We start from the raw sequence: 19,926 nt of genomic DNA, 5'->3' as shown, positions 1-19,926 counted from the left end.
TCGTCAGTGCAGCTGAACGTTACACGGGCAAACCGGCCGGTCCTAACTGTGCTCTTCTGGCCTTTGCCGAAACTAAAAACAGCAGCAAAGGCACTGAACCTTTATACGTATCTGGACAGACTCTGCCAGACTGATTCATAGGCGGTTAGTCATCCTGGCAAATGCTGAGATGGTCTCTTTGAAAGTGAAAAGAAAGCAGATTTAATTCTACAGAACTGAAGGGTTTGGTCTAACTCAGTACAGAAAAGGTTTAAGTTCACGAACAGACTGTGTTGCACAGACAAAAAAAGGGCACATAACAGTGCAAGACAACGACAGATGACACACGCTTGTTCATGGTTTCTCATGGCCAAGATCACGGTTTTTAAATAAAACTGAACTTTCAACATTTAATATCTCCATTTTATCTCAAGATAGGAACACAGATGTTTACACCATTTTAAGTTACAGAACATACCTACATTCCTAGACCACATGTGTGTATTTAAAACCACAGTGCTAATTGTACTTCTGTTCCTCAAAGGCTGTGTGTACCCCTCCTAGAGGTTTAGAGAATACCATTCCATGAATAAAGCAACATTTCCAATACAGAATAAGGTGAATCGCCTACTTTCTTGGAGAACTTACAATCAGGAAAAAGACACCACACTCACTTGACAAATTCTATTTATGAAGGACTGTTGGGCTCACCAATTGAGTTCTTATGACCATTTATAGCTGCCAGAATTACTCACAACTAAAAAAACCATTCCAGAAATCAAATTTACCTGCCAGCCCTTGTCTGCTGTCCTGTAGTACGGATAATTTTTAGTTATGTGCGTATAAATTCCATTTAGTGTAAGCTGCTTATCAGGTGCCATTGTAATTGCTTGTACTATTAACTGTGCATAGGAGTAAGGTGGCTTAGAGTCATCCTGCAGAAGAGAAAGAAACATATGTATCAATGAACTTTAAAGATATACACACCCCCTTCTAAATCAAGTTACAAAATGCAATTATCTTGATTTAAAGCACTTTTGGATGACCAAAATCTTGAGGCAGAGAAGATGATTTTGCTCTTCTCATCAGCAGATTTTAGGATCACATTAAAAATGTGGAGAAACATACAACAGGAAAGAATTCTCAACAGCCTATAAAGAGGTATGTAACTGAATATACATAAAGACTTTCTCTCAAAGGGAAGGGAGGTAAATCAACAAATCTGACATCTAATCACAAAAACCTCCACGGTATTTTTGAAGTCTGCAATGTTAAATTATGACTTAGCACATATACTTTAGGAAACAAAATTTCAGACGTCATGCATTCACTTAGATGTAATTTCCGGGATTGATTTCAAACCCCGTTTACCTTTGGGCTATCTCCACCCGATGCTTCCTTGTCATTTTCTGACTGGGAATTGTCAGCCATCAAATGTAGGTCAGATGGTATCACACGACTCATTTTGTACCCTGAAGAGCCTGCACCACGGGGGCTGGATGGGCAGGAATTTGCAGCACTGTAGAGCATAAAAAGAAGATCCTACTATTTTGTTATACAGTATATCGCCACATTATGTCTAATCGAAAAGCTCTTATTGCAGAAAAGCCCACTGCCACAGCTCCTGCACTGAAGGTAATGGTCTGCCAGTATTTCCACTATAAACCCCATCTTTCAAGCCGTTCTAACTCACGCATCACCGCAGGAAGAAACCTGCCAAATGAAGCTCAGGCTTTCCTCCTCAAAGGGAAAAAGGATTAACTGATTTATTAGGTTGTATTGTATTTGTGTAACATTTGCCAACAGAAAAGTCCACTGATCTACACCAGCAATGACAAATTTTAAGACATTCATTTCAAACAAGAAACACATCTTGGATGGAATTTCTGCCAGATGCTTGTACTCAGTCTGCTCAAAAAGCTCATCTCTCCTGTGCAGTATTTTTGCACATTTGAGAAAATATAGCGAGCAATGAGGGGAAAAAAAGTTTTGATTCTCATTTTGCAAGCATTTTAAGTATTTACAGGTATGTGCACAGATGTACATGCACATAAATATGTATAAAAAACATAAACGTATCTATAAATGGGGTGGCACCAGTAGCAACTCATCTAATTTAACACAGCATGAGGCCAACAGAGCTGACACACTGTTACAGGGCAAAAGACAGCACCAAAAAATTGAAGAAGTGGCTGTGGATAGCTCACATTTTGTTTTCCATCACAGAAAACCAAAGGCAAAGTTGCACAGAACTCCACTGTCACGTTTCTAATGCTCATTCCCTGCCTGGCACAGGCCACAGGAACCACAGCGGCACAGAGCCAGTTTTCTTCTACAAATTCCATTTGGTCAATGGGAGACATCTGTCCCTTTCCCCCCAAAAAATAATTTTGGCAGTTCTCTACAAGGATGCATACTTCCCAGCAATTCATACTGTAACTGATTTCACAGAATCACAGAATCGACTGGGTTGGAAAAGACCTCAGAGATCATCGAGTCCAACCCTTGGTCCAACTCCAGTCTGTTTACTAGATCATGGCACTAAGTGCCATGTCCAATCTCAGTTTAAAAACCTCCAGGGCTGGTGAGTCCAGCACCTCCCTGGGCAGCCATTCCAATGCCTGACCACTCTCTCTGCAAAGAATTGCCTTCTAATCTCCAGCCTAAATTTCCCCTGGCAGAGTTGAAGCCCACGCCCCCTTGTCCTATTGCTGACTGCCTGGGAGAAGAGACCAATCCCTACCTGGCTAGAACTGCCCTTCAGGTAGTTCTAGAGAGTGCTGAGCTCACCTCTAAGCCTCCTCTTCTCCAGACTAAACAAGCCCAGCTCCCTCAGCCTCTCCCCATAGGGCTTGTGTTCAAGTCCCTTCCCCAGTCTTGTTGCTCTTCTCTGGACCCGCTCCAGCACTTCAATCTCTTTCCTGAACTGAGGGGCAATTTGCTACTAGTGATACAGTATACAAGGGAGATTGGATTTTTAAATGTTGCATGGAATAATCCTTGATTAGAGCTAAAACGTGTAACTAATTTATTTTTTTAAATATAGGTCACTGCTGTTCTATGTTGTCACAGATCAACTGACAACACCCCTCTACTGTGCTCACTTTAGCATATATTGACAAAGCGACACATATGGTATAATCAAAGCAAGTTTACAAGTCTTCTACAAAACAGGATGATTTGAAGAGAAACTGTGGAGCTTTGCTCTCAAAATAGACTCAAAACTGTCATCTTTTTTTTGTAATAAACTATACTCAACAGGTGCATGAAAGCCTTGAAGAGAATTACAAAATTCACAGTGAGGCAAAGACTGTGCTGATATATGTGATATTATCTGAAATATTTATGAGCTGCTCTGTCATTTCTTGGGCAAGATATGTTCTCCCTGAATTATAATAAGAAAGCAAACCTGTTATACAGTCAAGCCTAGATCTCTTTTCTCTCTCCTTCCACCATTTATATAGATCTCATTAAACACTATAATATTGAGAGCAAGATCTTGGCAGGCATGAAAGAAGCCAATTATGCTTACATTCAAATCTCATTAACAAGATCTACATTTTTAAAAATCAAGTATTAAAAGACCTTCACTCAAGTGAAGATACACGAAGTGAGAGTGGAAGAAAAAACACTTCCAAAAGCATGTATGTGACTTTGAAATGCAACTTTCGTCAGTGCCTTTAAATTAAATTTTTGCTTCTGAACTTCCTATGCATTTTTTAAATTGTATCTCAACTAATTTTACCAGTTTGTGAGGACAGTTTAATTGTGTTTGGTCCCAAATAACAAGGTGGACAATGGCTACAACTACCACAGCAAATAAAAAATCCAGAATAATTAGCTTCCGTACACTAAACTACTCATCCTACAGTCTATTTTACGTAAAATGTCTGTTTAGTTCCAGCAGTGACAAATCATCTGCAGTAAGAGATGAGTCTGGTTTCCACACTAGGGGTAAGTTATAAACTTTTACTGGTCATAAGCTTCAGGGTGACAGTGACTATTAGAATGTTTAACAATGGTATAATTTAGACTTAGTTAAAATGTTGCCATAAGCAACCTAAATCATCTGGAATAGAGGAAACAGGGTTGCTCCTTTGCTGGTCTAAGAATGACAGGCTCCTGAGCAAGCTGTTACACATTTAACACATTACATTTGAATTTTAAAGGTTGCTCACGCAACTGTTTTATTAGTTAGCAGAATGGTGCTTTTCTCCAAGGTAGGTTATGCTGAGCTCCAACTAAACTTCTACTGCAAAAGCAAAATACTGAGAATGAATGAGAAAGTTGTGTCGGGTCTGTACATGTGCACTGCCCGGCACCCGGGGTTTAAATACCTGATGGTTCCAGTGGGAGAAGGGAGGGGGCTGATCAGGTGAGCCATGTTGTCTGGAATGTTTATTGTCAAGGGAGAGATCTGGGGTTGCACAGGCTTCACTGGGGACTCCGGGGCCTCCTGTTTTTCTCTCTTTTCATTGGACAGAGCTGTGAATGTTATCTTGATGTTTGTGCTGGGAAACCTGAAAGTACAGCTGAAAAGCAAAAAAACAAATACATAAGCCACTTGTTTAGGGACTGTAAGACTTTTTGCATAACTCGAATGTATCACCTAAACCTTATTTAAAAATAAAAAGGTAGAGTATCTTACGTGATTACCTGTAACCATCTTCACTTTACAGATCATACAGAAAGATCAATGTGACCAGAAAAAGATGCCCAAGTGAGCAACTTCAAAATTTGTAAAGAAATATAAGCAAATGCAATTCTTTGTAACAAGGGCAGTTTATGTGTTGCCTCTTGTCCTGGTTTTGTTAAAAACAAGATCGGTTCTCTTTTAGTGATTCTTCTTTCCACTAAGTTCTTCTAGGTGCCTGTACTTTCCTGAGGTTTAGCCTGCATATTTTTCTTAGAATGCTGCACTCGGTGCTGATAAGAGACCAACGGAATGCTGAAGAAGCTCGTGTTTAGATTTATTACTATGGTGGCTATGAAAGACTGGTAAGTTTTTCCACGTTCCGTTGTGAAAGGGGCGTGTTTGAGGAGGGGTGGATGGAACAGGTGACTAGAACTGACCAAAGGAAGTATTCCATCCTATAATCATCATACCCCCTATATAAGAGGGTGATCACAGGGTCTGTCTCTCTTCACCCATGGCCAGCATCTGGAGAGGCCCCTCTTCCTTTCCTCTTATCTTTCCAATCTAAAGGAAAGAGGTGGCTGGAAGTGAGGGGATAACAGGGAGCGTCTGCCATGGTTTATTGCTGCCTTGCCTTAAACCTTGACGCCTCTACATTTCTTGAGCTTCATCCTGATCTTGCACTATCCCTAAAAGTAGTACTGTTTTGAGGACAAAAGGCTGCTATTTTATGATGCCAAAGAACAGCTTCCGCAAATGAACAAGTAGGTCCATGATACCAAAATTCAGCAGAAGCATAAATGTTGGTCAATTCGAGGACTACCCAGTGTCAGAGATTGGTCTAATGAAAAGAATTGATTTCTTTTCTCTTAAAATGCATATTAAATTAAATTAAATTAATATTAAATAATTAATTAATATTAAACAGGTCAATCTTAAATCCGGTAATTGACAGAGTCTATTGTTGTTGTAGTACCACATTCAAATATCCTTTTTCAGAGCTGAATTTAAGAGTCAATTTCAATAAATCACCTATTTAAGTATACTACCCAAGATTGTATGCCCAAATTTAAAGACTAATGATAAATAGCAATGTATAATTGTTTAAAAGTTTGGAAAATAAAATACAGTGAATGTAGCTTTGAGTATTTTCCTTCCTACATCTGTGTATGTAGCATTTACAAGTTAACCCAATTAAACACAACAGGCTATTTATAACTTCTCAGTAAATAAACAGATTGAGCAAACAAGAAACTTAATTTTCCCCTTAACAAAAGCATCTATAAAAATACAGTTGAAATAACTTCACCGTCTCCTCTTTCTTCAGCTGTTAACTACACTCAGCACTAAATCCCCGATTATATTTACACACCTCTTCCACATGGTGAAAAGGACTTTCCAACAACATAATAGCCAGAAACAACCCTTAGAAAATGCTTTTTCTTTTAAAGTTATTCTAGATAGATCTAGTTTTATTAAAAAAAGAAAACAGCATGCTGGAACAGGCCTAAGAAACACAGCTATGAATGCAAGATACAGACTGTAAATGAAAGGCATCATTTCTCTGGAAAAATGTATTAAACTTAAAAGTGATGTAAGAATTGGAAGCAACACTCAGCCTTAAAAACACTAACTCTTATATGTTTTGGGGTTTATTTCTTAAAATTCATTTAAGGATGTTTATAGAACAAAGGCAGCATTTGATCCTATGTTTCTTGCCACATGCACCACAGTGATTCTTTTTTCCTACAAAACACACCCAAGGATCAGGAAAAAGAGAAAGAATCGACAATGACATTCCTTTTTTCTCCGACTTACTTCTCAGTATGGACCATGTCCGAATTTAACAGACGACCTATTTCTGAAATGTGCTCAATGTACTAAATTAGGAACAGAATCTATGCCAAAAAACTGCACATGCGTTTCAGCAAGAAAGTTAAATGGACCAATTTCTGGGTTGGGTTTGGATTTTTATTTCAGTATCTTCAGTAACAACTCATTTCTTTGCTTCTTCCAGTAGAAAGTATTTTTTGCTTATATTGTTTTAGTGACAATTGAAAGAGGTCTCAGCTGTTTTGCTAATTAAAGTGTTTCCTAAACATTGCAATTAATCAGCAATATTGATAACGCTGTTGAAGTGTGTGCCCAGAGGGCAGCCACAGGCATCCTTCTGGCTAAATCCTAAACAAACCTAACAATCCAAATCCTAAACAAACCAATCCTTTCACATAGCCCTGGGAGAAAGTGACCAACAACATCTATTTGACACAGAGACAGGTTTAAACCTCAGTCACCTGTTCGATATATTTTAGAAAGCTATTCCATACCTGCAAATTTAACTTCATGCTTGTCAGACCCAACTTATTTCAACTTAAGAAAACTGAGGAAACAACTGGATGCAGCTTCAGATGCTCATTCACTGGTCAGATTGATCGCTTAGTAACAAACCAAATACATAATATGCATATTCAAACACCTCCCTTCTTACATTATTGCACTACCTTAATGCACTAACGCCCTGTAGGTGTTTTTTGCAAAAAAGGTAACGGCAGCTTCCCCAGAAAAGCACAAAGTACAGCAGAGACACAGTTGCTCTCCAACCTTCATCAGCCTGTGAAAAAAATATCCCCCAAACCAGGAGCTTTGACTAATCAAGGGCACTGTATATGTTACTTACAGCCAGTACGCATTTCACAGGCTCAGTTTGAAAGGACGGCATTGTTAGGGAAGACACAATATACTGAGAAATCACATCTGGTTAGAACACGAAAACACCTGAATATTATCAGAACGCCACATCAGTCAATTGATTTGTATCTGTAAACAGGTTTTTTTAATAGAAACATACTAGTGGGAATTCACCCAAAATGCGCACAGAATCACAGAATGTCAGGGGTTGGAAGGGACCTCGAAAGCTCATCCACTGTAAGTGATGAAATATTGCGGTAACCTCACGTTTACCCAAGCTGGAAACAAAACACTTCTACTAAATTCAAAGTAAATGCTGGAAATATGACCTAGTTGTAAATTAATGAAAAGCCAAGGGATGTACCTGCTCACTCAAGTTTTAGCAAGTGCATAAGAACTATGCAAAGTTGTTGGTGTTCATTACAGGAATGGTGGTAACCCGCTTTCAGAAGGACCTGGAACAAGCCCATCTGCGTCAAAAAATGATCCTATGACAACAGAATCTTGATGACGACAACAGGAACATTCTTGAACCACTAGCAGCAAATACAAGCTGAGTAATAAACACGTGTTCTTGTTTGAAACGTATTCAACCCTTCTCTCCCACTCAGGAAGCTAACTTCATAAGAAACAATTCATTTTTAACCCTACATTCACAACAATTTGTCTAAGGGGAGTTGAGAGTTGATACCAAAAAAGACGTGTCCTGAAGTTGTTCCACTACAGCAAATTTTGCTGCCAATGTAAATGATTCCATTAACAACTCGGAGCTGATCTCACTCCTCCCCTGCATTATTATGCTAAAGAAACAAGCCTTAACAAAAGTTCTACTACACATTTTCAAAAGATCCTTGTTTTAGCAGGTAGACATCTCATTTTCTTTACATGCCAACCACTCAAACATTGGTATTGATCAGCAGCAAAAACATTTAGGTCATCCTGCAGTTCAGGAAATGTGCTATGGTTAATTAAAAATACGTATCTCAAAATCACAAATTCCTGCTATATTCTCCTCTTTTCTTAATGGAGAAAATACGTCAAACAGAAAACAAACAAACCAAACAAGCAAAATAACCCACACGACAACAAAACCTAAAGAAATTCAATCCAGTAGCCCTGCACAGGCTGCAGGGACTGAGAAAGCAATTGGCCTGCAGGCAAGAATGTAGGCAGCAGTTACTGTAGAAACCAAGCTCTTCGCTGCTTTTCTCTCAGCAAAAGAAAGACACAAAAGAGCTGGAAAACAGCGATCGATGGGAAGCAGCTTATAAAGCTGCTTGTCACATCTGCTGCAGGAAAACCAGACACTAATTCATTAAAACTGCTCATGTAATGCCTCTGGAATTTGAGGCTCCCCAGCCTGTGAATACAAAAGAAACTCCGCCTATGGAAACACTGCATTTTCGGGTATTTAGCATCTCTGTACACAAAAGCCGTGTGCAGACTCAGGTTGTGTGGTCTCTATTCTTAAATTTCATCCTAAACTATAAAAACAAACTAAAATTTGTCCAAAGGACCGTGCACCTCTACCTTTGCCAAATTTGAAATAGTTATTTCAAGTCCCAACAGAGCATACATGACTCTGTAATACAATAGTTTCCTGTTTAAAAAACGGAACACTTGCAACAGGAAAGTAAAAATAATAATAATTTTTTTAAAAAAATCAATCATCATTTCTTCTTCCTTCCAGATAGCTGCATTTAACAATGGGTTCCTATTAGCAAATATGCAAGCTCCAACTTTTTCACCATGACAGTAAATGCCATTTGAAAACTTGTCATAAAACATATGATTTACAATCACAGCTGAGCTGAAGTAGACAACCCCCTATACTCTTTATTACAATACCAAGCTAACTAGTTGGAGGTGCCTGGCATTGCCCTCTCAGTTCTAAGGTACTCGTGGGGATGCAAAACATATGGAAACACTGAACTTATAATAATATTATTCAGTGCTAAACAAAGAGCTACCAGCAAACCAAACAAAACTGCTTGGAGCCAAACATACAGTACTTGGTATTTTACTGTTCCTTACAATGAAAACAGTAGGGGGAAGTACAGTGAACAAGTGCTGTCATGATGTGTTTTGACGCAAGCATAATCATTAAAAAAGCACTTATGACTCAGACATTACTTTAGTAACAAAAGACTTCATTTATTACCTCATCAGAGAGTTGCATTCTATTATAAAGTTATGCCAAAGCTCCCTAATCATTACTCAATCATTACCGAAAGAACAGCTACCCACAGAGGCAAGGCTGCACAGAAAAAAGCTTATTCCTGAACCAAGGAAGCAAAGCTTATTTTAGATGGGCTTTTCAAGGCAGAACCCGGCTTCCAAAAGCAGAACAGTCCTTTTTCGCACATAAATCCATGCCTAACTCAGGCCATTGAAGAGTGACAAAAACTGCTTCCTCCCAACTTTAATTTTGAGTAGACAGCAGTGTTTAATTTCCCCTTTAAATCTGCCTGTCGGGTCAAACAACAGACTTTTTTCAGGCTCCTCTCAAAAAGCTACGGGCATTAATTACATTTCACAACTACCTACCTAAAGATGTTTGATGTCCAAGAGCCATTCCCTACTTGGTCTACTTTGGTGATAATTCTGGGCTGAGTATCTCAATAGAAATCAAGATTTTATATTCCAAGACCATTTTTTTAACCAACTGTACTCTGCAGAATGTTTGTTCAAACCAGCTTTCAATTTTTCTTCTATTTGCAAATTCCTATAACTTTTCTAAGGCAGGTGCAGAACCTCTAGAAATTTTATACACATGGACTGCTCCACAGCGGACATAAACTTAATTTCCTTAATCACTTGTCACAGAATCCCAGAATGTCAGGGATTGGAAGGGACCTCAAAAGCTCATCCAGTCCCATCCCCCCGCCGGAGCAGGAACACCCAGATGAGGTTACACAGGAAGGTGTCCAGGCGGGTTGGAATGTCTGCAGAGAAGGAGACTCCACAACCTCCCTGGGCAGCCTGTTCCAGTGTCTGTCACCCTCACTGAGAAGAAGTTTCTTCTCAAATTTAAGTGGAACCTCCTGTGTTCCAGTTTGAACCCATTACCCCTTGTCCTATCATTGGTCGTCACCAAGAAGAGCCTGGCTCCATCCTCCTGACACTCACCCTTTACATATCTGTAAACATTAATGAGGGTCACCCCTCAGTCTCCTCTTGTCCAGCTCCAGAGCCCCAGCTCCCTCAGCCTTTCCTCACACGGGAGATGCTCCACTCCCTTCAGCATCTTTGTTGCCCTGCGCTGGACCCTCTCCAGCAGTTCCCTGTCCTGCTGGAACTGAGGGGCCCAGAACTGGACACAATATTCCAGATGTGGTCTCACCAGGGCAGAGCAGAGGGGCAGGAGAACCTCTCTGACCTACTGACCCACCCCCTTCTAATCCACCCCAGGTACCATTGGCCTTCCTGGCCACAAGGGCCCAGTGCTGGCTCATGGTCATCCTGCTGTCCCCACGACCCCCAGGTCCCTTTCCCCTATGCTGCTCTCTAACAGGTCATTCCCCAACCTAGACTGGAATCTGGGGTTGTTCCTGCCTAGATTCAAGACTCTACACTTGCCCTTGTTATATTTCATTAGATTTTTCCCTGCCCAACTCTCCAGCCTGTCCAGGTCTCTGATGGCAGCACAGCCTCTGGCGTGTCAGCCACTCCTCCCAGCTTGGTGTCATCAGCAAACTCGCTGATAGTGCACTCTATTCCACTTGTGTGGGCACTCAAGAACCAATCAAGACTCCAAAGAGTCTGAAAGGCCGCAAAGTAAAGAAACTATTTAATCTACAACAAACACATAGTTATTGGAAAATATTCCTCAAGAAGCACTCCTCCTGGGCTATTCTTCTAAGACCACGCCAAGTTCTCAAACCATGGGCTGTTTTAAGGGGCAGCAGGAAAGCGCAAAAGGATAAGAAAGGAAAAAAAAATAACAGACATGATTTAACAAGTCAGATAGTCAGCAAGTGGAAATCTGCCCAGGGGTAAAAGAAATAGACTAAATAAAGTCTTAATCAGAATATAAGTTAACTGTTATCACTGCACTTGGTAAGGGAACAACAGTATAGAGAAGGAAAGGATATAGCACGCAAGCACAAAGCATGGGATTACATAATCCAGGTGTAAACTTGTACCTGTATCTTTATAGTGAGTGAAAATAAAAGGACACTGATAGAAGGGAAAAGCCGAAACCGGTTTGAAGAAATCATGTCTAGGGCTGCCTGGTTTTCACTGAATTTCAAGGGAGTCGAGGTGTAGGGGCACATAGACGCTCTCACTCACACCCCCTCCTATAGTCATCAAAATGAAACCCACTCCAAACACCAGGTAATGAAAAATAGAAGCCCAGGTGCTGACCTGGCTCTGAGCAATAAACACTTGATGCTGGGGATGGTTTCAGGGGATGCGGCGATGCAGCAGCTCGGCTCTTCCCTGCCTCTTGCACCAGCTCCATTCCCAGTCGCGACCGCTGTGTACCTGCTGCCAGGAGCCACCCCTACCTCATTACTCACCCAGCAGAAAACTCCTCCAGCCAAAACCTAGAAATTAGCTGATATTTTCGTAAGTTTAAGTTATCTCACAGTCTATTCTCTCTTCAAAAAGGTAAAGTAGAACTATCGTGACACCTTAATTTAAAGCTGTATTATACATACTACCCAAAAAAAAGGTTTTATTATGCAACTGTTCTAACCGTTCTCTTTGAAAGGCTGAAATTTGAAATAATACAGAAAAATGCGCTTCCAGAAGTTACTAGTCATAAAAAGTGCAGAAATCCATTTGTAAACAAGAGCACACATTCAATGCTTGTCAACAGAATAAACTCTGGTTAACTTGGGACTTTTAGCTTGACCAAGAAAGTCAGTATTTTGACTGCAGATACTGTTAATAGAAGGGATTACGAGCACTGAAGTAAAACATTCCTCGCAGAATTTCTACTGCTCTAAAGATGTACATGTGCTAAAAACTACACTAGGAATAAAACTTGTCAGAGTAACGGCAATTATGTATCATGTATCAGTAAATAACTAGGGCATTTATATGTTCCCATATATATTCCTTCCAAGGTCTAAACTAAGGGAGTAAACATACTGCTCTGCATTTCAGTGACATCTTTCATTAGAAAACACTCAAGTACTAAACACACATCAGTGTAATGTGTTAGATCCAGTGGTCCTGGCACTCCAGGCTCACCAAGGATCAGGGACAGCAGCATTCACAGGAATAGAGGGGGTAAGAAAGCCTGGAGCACTGGCTAAAACAGAACCAGTAGTCCTGAAAACAGAACCAGTAGTCCTGAAAACAGGGAGAGGGGATGCAATTCAGAGAACCTGGGCCTCTGCGCTGCAGGCAAAGGAAGGCACTTCAAAACCCAAGGAATCAATTTTTAAAAGCACAAGTCTTGATAAAAAGTGCTAAAAAAGAGCACTGAAATGTCATCATTCCCCCCCCGCCTCCGCCCATGAAGCATTATCCCCATTTTTGAAAACAGATTAAACAGATTTGTGACTTGGCCAAGTCATTTTGGCAAGTGTGCAGCAGAGCTGGGAACAGAACATATTTTTCCCCAACACACAATCTTTGTTAAAACCACTGGATCATTCCTTAAGTCTTTCTTCTCCTACAACCACGTTAAGAGGCAGTAATACCAGGTGAAACACATGTCTTCGGTAACAGGGAGATTATTTAATCAAATATAACACTGAAATATTTCAAACAGAGTTTGTTGCACAGGAGTAGCTGCTTAAAGAGCAAAAAAGGAGCTGCTGCGAAGCCTACACGGCAAAAAGTAAAACACGCACATGTATCTTAAACAATATAACGTGTGCTCCCAAAGAGAGCTAAAGGAATTTCCATTTCACTAGTATGTCACCATTACACCACGAAAACCGCCCGTTAAATGCATGTATTGTAAATAAGATCTGTACAGTTGTATACTGAAGAATTTGAAGATCTTGAGCTATACAGACCTCAATTCCTATGTACCTATGAGAAGGACTTCTGTGTGACTCTGTATTTCAAGGAATTGAAAAAAAAAGGTAGGAAAAGCTAAAATTTATATCCTAAATCTTGAAAAATACCTGAGGAAAAAGGACTCCTCCTCCACTTTCCTTTATATGAGCTTTAGTAAGAAGCAAGAGTTCCTCATTCAAGGTGACAGTTGTGAAGCCACTAGAACTGTTACTCATTCCTGTCTGTCACTTGTACCCGTGCAGCAGAACCTGCAGATGTCCCAGCAACGCACAGCTGGAGCAGCTGGAGGTCCTGCCCACTTGCTCTTAAGGTTTTTGTGATGTGGTTCCCGATGATGATTAAGGGTGTGATAGTTGAAAAATATCTAGCCAACTTCTTTGGCTCTTGCTAAAAGCCATGACAAACAAACCTGTGCAGTCAAGTTGATGTTTAATGAAAAACTTGTAGTATGTGGTCAAAATATTCTCGATTCTTTCTTTTTTGGGGGAGAGGGCATTAGAAACCATAGTTTTATGCAGATTGTTTGTAATAATCTAAGGTGTCTCTTATCTTAGTTTTTGGCTTTCCTGACTTAAAGCCTGTACATTGTTCTCTATATGCTGGAAAAGTGTCCATAAGAGTACAGGATAAGGCCGTGGCTGTGCCCTCCAGAATTGTTAAAACGTCTCTTAGATCTTCATATTTTAATCTTTCTGCTCTTCTCAATATTTGATTTGATTTTTTTTAATAGAATTGAAACCCATAAATATTACTCTTTTACTTTTCCAGATGGGTGTTTACAAGATCTTACAATAATTAGATGTATGAGTTAAAAATAAAGGAAATGAGCTCCAAATATATAGTAGTATTTGTTGCTACTTCTGTATTTATGATAACTTTAACTTAGCAGCCACCTTGGATATTATGGTTCAGTTACAAAATTAAATCTTACTAAGAGTTTTGTTCTCTGTCCTGATAAAACAATAGTTTGTATGAAAGCGACACAAGAATCGGTGACTTCTCCATCAGCCCTGTGAAGCTAACAAGACAGCACACCATCGCCTGATGCAAAAAGCGCAAAACCCTAAACTCTTCATCACTGCTCAAAAAAGCAAAACACAAAGCTTAACAGCAACTAGTCATCAAATATCTGTGTGTGAAGATTTTTCTATGAAGTGCAAAATGAGGACCATCAATCACAAGCGCATTTTGGAAACGACTATAAATAGCACAAATGCAGTTTTGTTGCTTTTCCAGTCCAACTTCACTGTCCACAGTGATCACCCTTTACTTCTTCTTCTTCTGTTGAGGTATGTGGTATCTTTTTGAGGTATCTCTGACGCTGAACCAACGCTCATCGCAGCAGCAACGTCCAGAAATACTCTGTAGGGCTTTTGTCAGGGAGCAGGAGCCCAGGGACGGCTTTGCTAAGCCTAGGGCTTAGGAATTAAAAAGAACGACCCAAACATTTAAAAAGCTACAAAGAATGACCAAAACCTTTCAAGAGCAGAGAACCTTGACATCAGTTCAAACGCTGATAAAACTGCTAAGAAAGATACTGTGAAGATATTCGTCAATCTTCCTAATTTCCTCCTATCTGGTAATGGAAAAAACTGCACTTCTGGCTTGACAGAAAACTAATCCTGAGCCTGGCTCTCCCCTGCTCTTCCAAAGGATTGTTTTTCAGGCCTACCCGTAAACTAATCTCACTGGAGCACACAGTGTGAAAACCAGAGCCGACACACAGCACACAATGAGACAGTTCTTCAAGCTCTAACTCCCAATTAGCTTGTTGGAACTAACCTTGAAACCAAAAGGTTAGTTACACTATCTTCACAGCCTGAATCTTATGTACTTTCACTTAACAAGAGAAGCAAAAGCCTTCTGTAACAGTGTATCCTTTAACTCAATGCACTCTCAGGAGAAAAGTGAATTTAAGGGAATAATCTATATGAAGAAGTATGCGATGTTAAACCTGTTACGTCCAGTGCACACACAATTACGAGATGATGCATTCTGAAAAGCTCAACTTGAGCTAGGATCAAAACTGGTTTTAAAGATCCGCACAGGCCTATGGAGTGTAGACTTAACAGGATTTATCTAACCAAAGATGACAAGGGATGACGGGAAAAAACATCTCACAGATGTTAAACATAATGGTAAAAAATTTACACAAAGAAGAGGTATCACACCTAACTAGTGAATATAGACCATGTCCCAAAAGATTAAGTATAAGATCATTTTATCTCTCAATTTCAAGTCAAACATAATCAGACTGGTCTCCACAGTTTCAATGACACTACTACATAAGACACCAAGGACCGTGTCCTGAAAGAACCAGCACAAAATAGGGGTATGGGGGGTGGTAAACACCAGAAAATTTTAGAAAGACGGAATCAATAGCAACAGTAGAAAAGAAGGGGGGGGGAAAGCAACAAAAAGCTCACTGCTTGACACTGACAGAGGGGAAAAAAATGTCAAAAATAAACAGCTTGGAATATAAACTAAATAATTCATGAGCTACGCTGAAGAGGGGGCATGTGATGGTCATATGTTCAGCGTATGTTATTGGCACCATCCACCAGCATGTTCCATGTTCTAATAGCTTAAACATTTCAATTTGAAATGCGCTGCCTTCAGGGACGACATGATCTGGGCAGCCCTGACGAAATACACACCACTCAAAATGAATACATGCTAATTTTGGCTTGCAGGTTATTTCTCCATACTCCAAACAATGCTTTGCTTGGCACTAACTCATTTGAAGAGCGTATATTAAATATAACCAGTGGTAGTGTGAAGCAATTTTTAAAACCAGTAGACTCAGTTTATGTAAGATGATCTAAAATGACTATTGCAGTATCTGTGATTCTCAGAGGCCACTTTCTGCTCGGATCCACGCTACAGATTATCTGTGAATGCACTTAAACTCCAGAAACAGCACCACTCTCTGAAGTCATGCACCTCTCTACACAGCCAGTCTCAAACACAGCAATATATAACATGATGCAGCCCATTGCCCAGGTGACAATTAAATGCAATGGTGTCATTTTAAGACTCCAAAACATGGAGGGGAAAAAACCTAATTCGGTTGGAGTTCAAACACGCAACTTCGAATAGCTGCGTTCTGTAACGGCCGGCGTTGCCTCCCCACTCTACTGTCATTTTCATTTCTGTGAAAATTAGTACTAAGAAAGTTACTTCTAGTGCTGACACATCGAGTTCATTTGAGAAAGCATCACCCCTCGCTACTGCATGCTAATTTCTTACTGTATCAACCTGGTCTGCATTCAGACCAGTGGCTATGATTAGATCTATTTACTTCCTTTTAAATACCCATCCTGTAGTATTTTAATTTTAAATCCCCTAGAGCGATTTCTCTTTCCTTTGTATTTTTGTATTAAAACATTATTTGCACAAGTCAAATCCTGTCTCCATTTAGAACATCTTTAAGAGGGTTATTCTAATGACTTAAAGATGGTGTGAACCATCACAAGTATCTAAGGGCCTTTTGGATTTAAGAATAAAAGTCTCTTTCACTCAGTGGAGAACTTTATCAGCCCAACTTCTCGCTCTCTCTGCAGTAGATGCTGTCAGCATGTTCTCAGTCAGCAATTTATTTACCACAAAATGTCCCTATAAAAGCACAGGGCAGTCATATATATTCTATTCTTTATATCTCTTGGGGAAAGTTAGAACAAGCGGCCACCGCAAAGACAAACCAGTCATAAGTAGGACAAAATTGCATTAGTGTAACACATCCAGCAAGCAACACTCCCTTAATCAGAGCCCAGGGATCTCCAAGTTGAAATGCAATGTCACTGCAACAGGCACCCAACCCCCCCGGTACTTACCTATATTTATCGGAAAGGAATTAACCCTAAACTACTCAGAGCTTCAAGATAAGAAATTTAACTGGAAAAACAAGAAAGCGACCTAACCCTATTAAAATCAAATGTTGTTGCAAAAAGAAAAAGTTGTGGCCACAATAGTTTACCTTGGAGACAAGGGACATAAACACACTTCAGTACAAGAATGGGATCAGTAAATATTACCAAGATTACCAGAACCATGTCCTGCCTCCTCAAGTCTTCCCAACCGAAGACTCAAGCAAAACACTTCTACATTGCCACCTCCCATGCCCATGTCTGCACCTGCAGGGCTGTTTTCTCTGTGTCAAAAACTGTAGAAAAGCCTAATTTTTACAATCAACATTTCTGATTAAACTACCAAATTTGATTCCTCAGAAACACCTTCCTCAATCTATTTTCCCTGTCCACCACCCTGTTATTTCTCTAAGTAGTCACAATCACACTCTCTCGCACTACGGTTGGTTTGTATTCTACGTAACCATGCTTTGAAGCTTTTCAGATGAAGTTCAGTTCCTTTATGGCACACTTCTCGACTACATTCCAGCCAACACAAAGAACACGCACACACAAATATGAGTAATGTTTTTGTCAGCTACTACTAAGCCAAAATAACTTTAAAACTCCAAACTTAAAACTTTTATCGAATTTCATTTTCTCCTTCTGATGGAGGGCTGAATTATTTACATTCACATGCTGCCTTTTTATTTCCCATGGCTTGCATGCTTTTTTCTTTAAAGGCTTAAAAACACTGATTTGCTGATAACCTTAGATAATAGTGAATAAACTCATGTAAGAATCTTGGGTACTTACTAGCCCACAGCAGACCAAACTTATTTATAGTTAAGTAGCAAGCTGGGGTTAGTGATTTCTTCCAGGCTCAACAATCTTCCAACCTCAGAATAACCACACCGTAAAACAAGCAGGGTTATTTCACTACTGACAGCAAAGTAAACGTTTGTGTACCAGGGTGTGCTTGCAGATGGTTGCTCTGGCTGCCTGTGCTGCAGCAGACAGTAAAAGCTATTCACAACAGGCCAAAATTCCTGAAGGAAATTGCAATCTTGATCACAAATTGCTTTCGGAATTTACCTCACGTCTTTAAAATACTGAGACAACTGGAAGGTTCGGAATTCTCCCAACTGCGAAAGAGGTTTGCCATTTCATCTTTGGACAAGTTTCTTTAATTAGTGCCAAACTTTTCTACCTGAAACAGACAGTATCCCCCATATCCTATCACACAGTCAAGGAAAAATAACTATATGAGAAATCAGCATCTTAGCCCACATAAAAATCATCAAAACAGAAAGCAGCTAAGAAAATGCACTTTTTAAGAAGTTCTAGCAGAATTCTGGCAGAATCTCAGTTATAATAATGTTTTGTTACAAAAAGCATAGAACTGGATATTCAATCAAAGGGGACAGGTGGAAATGAAACACTTCCAGAAAAGCCTGTTTTGTTGTCAGCTCGCTGCTCATTGTTCCCTCCATCTCACACCGTTCCTCTGCTCAACCCATCCCAGCTCAGCCAGCTCACACAACGCCTGCGGTCCCCACGTGTTGAGGCCAGCGGTCCTTCAGGGGAAAGAGAAAACAGAAGGGATGTAGCTTGTCGAGAACTAAGTAATGAAATAGGCAAGAAATACTGCTTTGTACCAGTCACTGCAGAAGGGTATTTTGTCTCGCCAGGGTTCACAAGGCATCTGAGCACCGTTAAACGGTTCTGGAATTTGCTGATAATACAGACTAGCTGCATTTCTCAGCTTTAGGGACAGACCAATACCAGGAAAAGGTTTTAAAAACAAAGGCTTGAATTACAATTCAAGAGGATAAACAACTGAAGTTCTACTGTGGTTTTTACCTATTGCATCTCTTTCCTGTGTTGTCAAACGTGCCTGTCATCTGAACATTTCAACTGACATACAGACTGTGGTTTCCAGGTCCAAAATGCCTCCAGCGATTATCAATATCTAGAAAGCCGAATGAATAATACTATAACCAACCACAAACTGTGAAGCCCACCCTGAACTCAGAATTCAGTTCCGCATTCATTTCAGAACCCTCTTTCACAGCAGAGGGTAACCACCTTCAACTACTGCATTTATTCAACTCGGTGACGTAGCTACACAAGTGCTGCCAGGAAAAAGGCTGCACTCCACCTCTTGCTAGTACCACTGGAAGTCAGACTGCATGAGGATGAATTTCATCGTTCTAGGAGAATCTTATTACCCAATCTAGTCATGTTAATAAAGTTACTTAAGAATAGATTGCACGCTCTTCAAAGCAATGTTTTCATATCATCTGAACAGCACAACAGTTCACTGTTTGGCCTGCAGCCCCTAATGCTACTACGAGTATGTGCTTAGTAAGATCAAAGGGCAGAAAGGACCGAAGCCATCAACCTCCTCTGGCCAACAGAACATCCTGAGTCAGATCCACACACACACAAAAGTGCTTTGGCTGGTTACCCCAAACCAAGAGTATCAACCGACGACCATGTAAGATGGATGAGGCAGAACACCTACTAGAAATCTTATCTGAGCCTAACCCAGCCACACCCAGAATATTCACACGAGTAAGGGGAGGAAATAACTCGCTTCCTTTAGCACATCTTTGCTCAATATGTTATTTAATGCCTACATTTGTGGAAGTTATAAACACGATTTTGACTGATGAGAATTTATGTAATTCACTCCTACTAACTTGTGTCAGCATCCAGGTTCACTGAATACTGCACTGGACATAAGGGACACTTTTTGGTATAATATGATCCTCCTCCAAATGACTGTTCTGC

The 19,926-nt window shown here is 40.1% G+C and overlaps 1 protein-coding gene across 2 annotated transcripts in view; it reads right to left on the bottom strand.

Moving 5' to 3' along the window:
- FOXK2 (forkhead box K2) overlaps nt 1-19,926 on the bottom strand; it is a 47,326-nt gene that overhangs the window by 15,412 nt on the left and 11,988 nt on the right. For both annotated transcript variants that reach the window (XM_080356639.1, XM_080356638.1), the window contains exons 2-4: nt 4,317-4,511; nt 1,351-1,498; nt 768-914 (exon numbers count right to left, since the gene is read on the bottom strand). In XM_080356639.1, coding sequence (XP_080212765.1) covers nt 768-914; nt 1,351-1,498; nt 4,317-4,511 — 490 coding nt within the window. The remainder of the gene's footprint in view (nt 1-767; nt 915-1,350; nt 1,499-4,316; nt 4,512-19,926) is intronic.

This window comes from Nesoenas mayeri (genome assembly GCF_963082525.1).
Source record: "Nesoenas mayeri genome assembly, chromosome: 19".
Classification (NCBI taxonomy): domain Eukaryota; kingdom Metazoa; phylum Chordata; class Aves; order Columbiformes; family Columbidae; genus Nesoenas; species Nesoenas mayeri.
Note: the sequence above shows the minus strand (reverse complement) of the source record. Positions and strands in the feature narration are given on the sequence as shown.